The 7,828-nt window shown below is 37.0% G+C and overlaps 1 protein-coding gene across 1 annotated transcript; it reads left to right on the top strand.

Annotated features, from left to right (window-relative positions):
* The first annotated feature begins 231 nt into the window (after positions 1 to 231).
* LOC105159265 (kinesin-like protein KIN-4C) lies at positions 232 to 7,797 on the top strand. Its single transcript, XM_088878677.1, has 10 exons — positions 232 to 1,467; positions 1,533 to 1,649; positions 1,731 to 1,811; positions 2,050 to 2,121; positions 2,201 to 2,291; positions 2,373 to 2,404; positions 2,552 to 2,637; positions 3,362 to 3,433; positions 3,541 to 3,768; positions 3,853 to 7,797. The coding sequence occupies exons 4-10, from the start codon at positions 2,083 to 2,085 to the stop codon at positions 4,112 to 4,114; spliced, it is 810 nt and encodes a 269-aa protein (XP_088734803.1). The 5' UTR covers positions 232 to 1,467; positions 1,533 to 1,649; positions 1,731 to 1,811; positions 2,050 to 2,082; the 3' UTR covers positions 4,115 to 7,797.
* The last annotated feature ends 31 nt before the right edge of the window (positions 7,798 to 7,828 follow it).

The raw sequence follows: 7,828 nt of genomic DNA, 5'->3' as shown, positions 1-7,828 counted from the left end.
TTTTGCCCTTCTCTCACAACTAATATATATAATATTATATATTTATTAATAATAAAATATTATTTTATATAATAATTATTTAATTAAATATTATATATTTATTAATAATAATTATTAATATTTATTAATAATAATTATATTAATAATTACTTAATTATTTATATAATACAATATAATTTTAATTAAATTATTTAAAAATTATTTATTTAAAACAAAATAGGAGCGGCGGAAGCAAAGACGCTGCCGCCGCTGCTGAATAGGAGGGCGCGCGCCCTCCTCACCCATGGGCGACGGCCTGTCACGACTTTGGCTTGAAACGCGCTTTCACTAAGTAGCCGTTGGATGAGGAAGTCTGACCAGAACCATCTGATCAAAAACGCGCACAAATCAGAAGAGGAATTAGGGATTGAAGGAAAGGACGACACCGTTTCCAGGGGATTAGGGCAATCCAACAAATTGGGGATTGTGAGTGAGAGCGACGTCGTCTTGAGGGATGACGAGGAGATGCAGGAAGGGCACGTGGCAAAAGCTGGTACAGGCGTGGGTGGCAAGTCCCTGAGTTAGCAGCAGGATTGGGGATTTCTGGAGCCAACGATGCCGTTTCCGCTCAATTAGGGCTGCAGAATGAATTGGGGATTTCGACTGAGGACGACGCCGTTTCGAGGGCAGAAGCAAGTTCAGCAGAAGGACACGTGGCGGGCGCCGAGGCAGGCGTGGGTGGCAATTTCTGAAGCCTGTTGCTGAGCGTGGCTGAAAGAGGAAAGAACCAGAGCTGGGCTTATTGATCTTGTTTTCACAATTCTAGTAATTCTTTTTGAGAATTGAAATCACCATTAAGAGCTTTTTGGGTACTGGTTCTATATGTACTGAAAGGAAAGGGACGTTGGGTTTAATAAAACTTTTAGAGAGTTTCTGCAATTTCTTCCTCTTCTTCTTCCATCTCTGCTCCCACCTCAGATTTCTTATCAAATATCGTGACAGAGCAGCTGAAGCTCAGGTTTCTGCAAAAGGAAACGATCAGAGTTTCGAGGCGCAGCATTGTTCATACAATTCTAGGAAAATTGTTTTGAGAATTGTAATTTCAATTAATGCAGAAATCCGTTGGTTCTATTTGTACTGGGCAAGAACCTTTTTGAGTTTTCAATGAAAAATTTGTACTCTGCAATTCTCCTCCTCATTTCTCCTCTGTTTCAGGGTCTTGACCTTCACCTACCCAAAGCATTCATAAGTAAGGAAGATTGCATAACTGTTGCAAAAGTAATTCAAATGACTAGGAAAAAGTCCCCCCCTGCATCCATGGAAAGAGTCATGAATGATAAAAGCATAATCTTGCCCTTAAGCATAATCTCATAGAAGGAGATTGAAGCCCTTAAGCATAATCTTGCCAATATCTCTTCCAATTCTGATGATAGTGCTCAAAAGCTGAAGGAAGAGTATCTTCAAAAACTCAATGTCCTTGAGACACAGGTAACTCATTGTAAAAAGTTGTCTTTCCAATTAATATTGTTGTTATAACCTCATTCTCTATACAGGTTGCTGAATTGAAGAAAAAACAAGATGCTCAAGCTCAACTCCTAAGACAAAAACAGAAAAGTGATGAAGCTGCAAGAAGACTGCAGGATGAGATCCAGAGGATAAAGACACAAAAGGTGCTACTTTCTGGTACCTTAAAACTTGAAAACATAAGTATTTATCTTTGCTGTGTCATTTATCATACTTTTTGTGTAAAGGTTCAATTACAACAAAAGATAAAACAAGAATCTGAGCAGTTCAGGCTATGGAAAGCATCTCGAGAAAAAGAAGTGCTTCAGGTAGTTGCACATTATTTAATATTTACTCAGTAACATACTGAGTCTCCACTCAACTAAACTCCTTTTGCGTTTAATTGTGTTTCCTTTTAAATGTTTATATCAATATGTCCAGCACTGCGTTGCTTCAATCTTGCTATCTCATCCTGAAAAAGCATAAAACTACAAATACAGCATCAAATGGTTTTATTATGTCTTACAGTCTGAAAATAATAACTTTCTGGGGATGTCTTATCTATAGCTAAAAAAAGAGGGAAGAAGAAATGAATATGAGATGCATAAGCTGTTGGCACTCAACCAGAGGCAGAAGCTGGTAATTTCTTGTCTTGGATTAATCCTTTGTTTTCAATAATTCTGGCGATTTGAATCATACAATATATGTGGCATATCAGGTATTACAGCAGAAGACTGAAGAAGCTGCTATGGCTACAAAACGACTTAAGGAGTTGTTAGATTCTCGAAAAGCTTCACGTGAAACACCTGGTTAGAATAGACCGGATTGTTGTTTTGAAGAATACTTACAAATACTTTCCGTGATGTATTGATTCTTTTGCATGAATGCAGGTGGAGGAATTAACAAAGGTCCTGGAATTCAGGTATGCGCCGCTACTCTGGGCGCTTGCTAGAGTTTTTGTGTTTTCACTAATGCATATAACCTAGCGTACACTGTAATTGCAAATCCGGTAAAGGATTTGTCCATCAATTTCTTTAATATTATTAACATCTTTTCTGTTGTTTCCAAGGCACTAGTGCAGGCTATTGAGCATGAACTTGAGGTTACTGTAGGAGTACATGAAGTACGGTCAGAGTATGAGCGGCAAATGAAAGAGTAAACGCGCTCGCTCTTTCATAAATGTCTATATATTTTTACAAATTTCTTCTTTCTACAGATATTTACAAATTGCTTTCTTTGAATCCTGATGTCCTTGGGAAAATCAAGCATAATATCTATATATTTTCCTTAGCATATTGAATGTTGACATACCATAGCCTACTAATCTCAATTATCTAGAAAATAATCAAAGAAATGTTGTGTGCAACTAGGTTTTCTGTTCCTTGAATTGGCTGCTGAGGTTTTTCACATTCGTAAATCAGTTGCATGTTGGGGAAGTTGTGATCCATGGAAAGTGAAATAACAAAAAACAAAGATACCTATTATGTATCATTATGTTTGCTGTTTCTCCAATGTATGCTGTTCAGTTGTGGCAAAAGAAATTGCTTGATCATGTGCTGATGGTGGTGGACACATTTCACTGAAGTTTCTACCAAAGGACTATAACTTCAAACTCCCTTTTGATTTATTATAAGAGGAACCTTTATACCTTATGTTTGTTTTCCATCTGTTTTAATATGTAGAACTCGGATGGTAATATGATGGTGTTTAGGGACTCTTGTAATTGGTTACCTCTATTTTTGCTTGTCAGTTGGGTATATATAAATTGACAGCTAAACAGAAACAATAATGACATAGGTGTCATGAATTGTGATAAAGTGATGATTGAAGTTAAAAGACTCCCTTGCTATTTATAATTTCAATCTCCATCTATGTGTAGGAGGGCTAAAATGGGTGAAGAAGTTGCAAGATTGAAAGAGGAAGCGCTTATAGGAAAGCAGCAGAACTTAAGGTCTGAAGCGACAGCCGAAATGTTTTGAGTTGTATGCTTTTCAGTTTATTTTTTACAGAATAGTGGAGTATTATTAACTAAGCACTTAACGGTTTACTCCATTGTAGTGAATTTCCACAGTCGATGTCTCCTGGTGCTAGAAATTCGAGGATTTTTGCTCTTGAGAATATGCTTGCCACTTCCTCAAGTACCCTTGTTTCCATGGCATCTCAATTATCAGAAGCAGAGGAGCGTGAACGAGCATTTAGTGGTAGAGGGAGATGGAACCAAGTTCGCTCTGTTGCTGGGGCCAAAAATATCATGAACTTCCTCTTTAACCTGGCAGCATCCTCCCGGTAACTGGCTCTTAAGTGCCTTTCTGGTAGCCACATTTGACTTCTGTAGTTAGTCTCACAATTCCCACCCACTCCACCCAACAGGTGCCAGCTAAGGGATACAGAAGTTGACTGCAGACAGAAGGATGCAGAAATTAGAGATTTGAAGGAGAAAGTAGTCAACTTGATTAGACAAGTAGAGCTTCAAAAGTCCGAACTCAGCCGTCAGGAAAATTTAGTGGTGAGTACACTATTTTTTAGTGGCATACTTTATTGTTTCATGGTTATCACTTTGTTGTGCAGCCTCCTCGGTCATGTCATTAACTCTGAAGTGTTGGTGCATGACTATGTAACTGTCATTAATTAAAGGTATTTCTACTGGTTGAATCATTAGTTTAAGCTATTGGTTCTGTAACTAATCAGTACAGGATATTTTCCTTGCAAGATGAGCACTATTTAGCACGACACTTTTAAAAAATAACTTGTATCAAATTTTGTTACGTTCCTTGCATTTGTTTGCAATGTTCTAATGTGGGTTGAGAATTTCCTTTTGTTCTTTATGGGCTTCTGTGGAAAAGTATTAAAGGGAAACATAATTCATAGTCTTGTAACGTCTAATACTTGGATATCATGGAGTAATTAGATTTGATATGCTAATTCTAGTATCTCCACCTAGTTGTTGCTATTAAGGTGATCTTTGTTTTATTTAGTTCTTTAATTTACTCATTTATGGGATATTGATGTTTTTTGTGCAAAGCTGTTCTTGAATTCAGTTGGGATTTTTTACAGAAGTTGGCTTTGGAGAGACATACCAATGAAATGAATGAAGCCTATGGAGCTTGTGTGATGAACAACAGCGACGGGCATTCTTATGACTTACGATCCAAGGTATATTATGACATAATTTGTGTTGCAACTAATATTAACAGATCTTAGTATTGTTTTCTACTAACATAGGTCCATTTTGTAAACTTATGATGCCATATATTTTGCAAATGTACGGAGATTATTGATTTCAATAGCTCAAGCGCTTGGTTTTCCATACTTTAGGGTTCCCAATGCTCCAGTGTTCTTAATAGTGGAGTATATTTTGCAAATGTACGGAGATTATTGATTTTCAATAGCTCATGCACTTGGTTTTTCATACTTTAGGGCTCCCAAAACTCCAATCTTCTCAATGGTGAAGTATATGCATTTGAGCTAGAAGACATGGACACATCTGATGATGATCAACGAGAACATCCAAGGCTACCAGATGATATGGACGGCGAGTGGATACGCATGAGAGAGACAAAAAAACGCCAAGCTAGGAAAAGGAACTCTAAAACGGATAGCCATGTTGAAACGGCTGCTGATTTAGAACACTCAGTTGTGGCGACCTCAATTGAGCGAGTATGTTGCTCGTGCAGCAAAAGTTCTACATGCAAGACATCAAGATGCGAATGCCAAGCTGCAAGTGGTAATTGTACTCCGTTCTGCAAATGCCCTGTTGCTGCATTTGTTTGGTCCACAGCTACAGGACGGAGTACAATTACCACTTGCAGGTCGGCATTCGCATCTTGATGTCTTGCATGGAGAACTTTTGCTGCACGAGCAACATACTCGCTCAATTGTGGTCGCCACAACTGAGTGTTCTAAATCAGCAGCCGTTTCAACATGGCTATCCGTTTTAGAGTTCCTTTTCCTAGCTTGGGGTTTTTTTGTCTCTCTCGTGCGTACCCACTCGCCGTCCATATCATCTGATAGCCTTGGATGTTCTCGTTGATCATCATCAGATGTGTCCATGTCTTCTAGCTCAAATGCATATACTTTACTATTGAGAAGATTGGAGTTTTTGGAGCCCTGAAGTATGAAAAACCAAATGCATGAGCTATTGAAAATCAATAATCTCCGTACATTTGCAAAATATACTCCACTATTAAGAACACTGGAGCATTGGGAACCCTAAAGTATGGAAAACCAAGCGCCTGAGCTATTGAAATCAATAATCTCCGTACATTTGCAAAATATATGGCATCATAAGTTTACAAAATGGACCTATGTTAGTAGAAAACAATACTAAGATCTGTTAGTATTAGTTGCAACACAAATTATGTCATAATATACCTTGGATCGTAAGTCATAAGCATGCCCGTCGCTATTGTTCATCACACAAGCTCCATAGGCTTCATTCATTTCGTTGGTATGTCTCTCCAAAGCCAACTTCTGTAAAAAATCCCAACTGAATTCAAGAACAGCTTTGCACAAAAAACATCAATATCCCATAAATGAGTAAATTAAAGAACTAAATAAAACAAAGATCACCTTAATAGCAACAACTAGGTGGAGATACTAGAATTAGCATATCAAATCTAATTACTCCATGATATCCAAGTATTAGACGTTACAAGACTATGAATTATGTTTCCCTTTAATACTTTTCCACAGAAGCCCATAAAGAACAAAAGGAAATTCTCAACCCACATTAGAACATTGCAAACAAATGCAAGGAACGTAACAAAATTTGATACACGTTATTTTTTAAAAGTGTCGTGCTAAATAGTGCTCATCTTGCAAGGAAAATATCCTGTACTGATTAGTTACAGAACCAATAGCTTAAACTAATGATTCAACCAGTAGAAATACCTTTAATTAATGACAGTTACATAGTCATGCACCAACACTTTAGAGTTAATGACATGACCGAGGAGGCTGCACAACAAAGTGATAACCATGAAACAATAAACTATGCCACTAAAAAATAGTGTACTCACCACTAAATTTTCCTGACGGCTGAGTTCGGACTTTTGAAGCTCTACTTGTCTAATCAAGTTGACTACTTTCTCCTTCAAATCTCTAATTTCTGCATCCTTCTGTCTGCAGTCAACTTCTGTATCCCTTAGCTGGCACCTGTTGGGTGGAGTGGGTGGGAATTGTGAGACTAACTACAGAAGTCAAATGTGACTACCAGAAAGACACTTAAAAGCCAGTTACCGGGAGGATGCTGCCAGGTTAAAGAGGAAGTTCATGATATTTTTGGCCCCAGCAACAGAGCGAACTTGGTTCCATCTCCCTTTACCACTAAATGCTCGTTCACGCTCCTCTGCTTCTGATAATTGAGATGCCATGGAAACAAGGGTACTTGAGGAAGTGGCAAGCATATTCTCAAGAGCAAAAATCCTCGAATTTCTAGTATAGACCATTTCTAGTCGATCTATCTAATTTAAACCAGTTTTATTATATTAAATTGGCTTAATGGGATAGGTATTGAATATGCACAGATGAATTATGCTATGGATAAGCTTGTTAATATTTTGCAACAGTTTCAAGAATCTGAGATTATACTCTTAATTTATGATGATGAAATTTTGAATTCAGATTATAGACAAAATAATGTGGGTTCTATCAGAGTTGTTATATTGTTTCCTTTTCTTCTCTTGTGTTCTCTTTTTTCTTTTTTGTTTGTTTGGTTCTGTTTTCACATCAATCAGTTGTCACTTCAAATATTTTTGTTTTATAGAAAATTTAATAAAGATACATTGAGGAATTTCTCAATTATTATTTTTAGGGTTCAAACAGCTAATTGAATTGCTTTATATTCTCTTGAACAAGAATAAATCTATAAAATCTTAATCTGGTAAATTTCCACAAAAGTTGGCTGATCCTTTTTTCCATTAGATAACTTATGAGGTAACAAATATTGCACTTATGTAGAGAGAAGTGGAATACTTCATGGACCCATTTAGTTCTAAATGCTCTCGTGCCTACTTATTTCTGGAACAAACATATATATTTCTGAAAAAAATGGTGAATATTTTTTGCCTCAAACCAGGAACGCATAATTTTGGAATTAACTGGACTTGCGAAGATCCTTTTTCATGCATGCATAGGGATTATATCTAACATCATGTATTGCCTACTTTCTCTTCTAATCTGTGGATCAACTTTTTTCTTGTATTTGTTCCCGGAGAGTTGTAAAAATTGCCATGACTTATGTCTGACAACGTCCACTAGGATGGGGGCTGAAGATAGATGTATAGTAAACTTTTTTGCTTATTAAATCATGGATGGATTGTGATTTTTTTCTTATGGTGTTAACTAG

The sequence above is a fragment of the Sesamum indicum genome, linkage group LG3, assembly GCF_026168435.1.
Source record: "Sesamum indicum cultivar Baizhima isolate 11 linkage group LG3, ASM2616843v1, whole genome shotgun sequence".
NCBI classification, from domain to species: Eukaryota; Viridiplantae; Streptophyta; class Magnoliopsida; order Lamiales; family Pedaliaceae; genus Sesamum; species Sesamum indicum.
The sequence above is the reverse complement of the archived record's forward strand: the minus strand, read 5'-3'. Positions and strand labels throughout refer to the sequence as shown.

Bases quoted from the DNA above. Each gene is read 5' to 3' on its own strand.
- LOC105159265 (XM_088878677.1), top strand. From the start codon at position 2,083: ATGCATAAGCTGTTGGCACTCAACCAGAGGCAGAAGCTG. The intron at 2,405-2,551 runs GTATGCGCCGCT...GTTGTTTCCAAG, and splicing joins ACAAAGGTCCTGGAATTCAG to GCACTAGTGCAGGCTATTGA. The intron at 3,434-3,540 runs GTCTGAAGCGAC...ACTCCATTGTAG, and splicing joins GGAAAGCAGCAGAACTTAAG to TGAATTTCCACAGTCGATGT.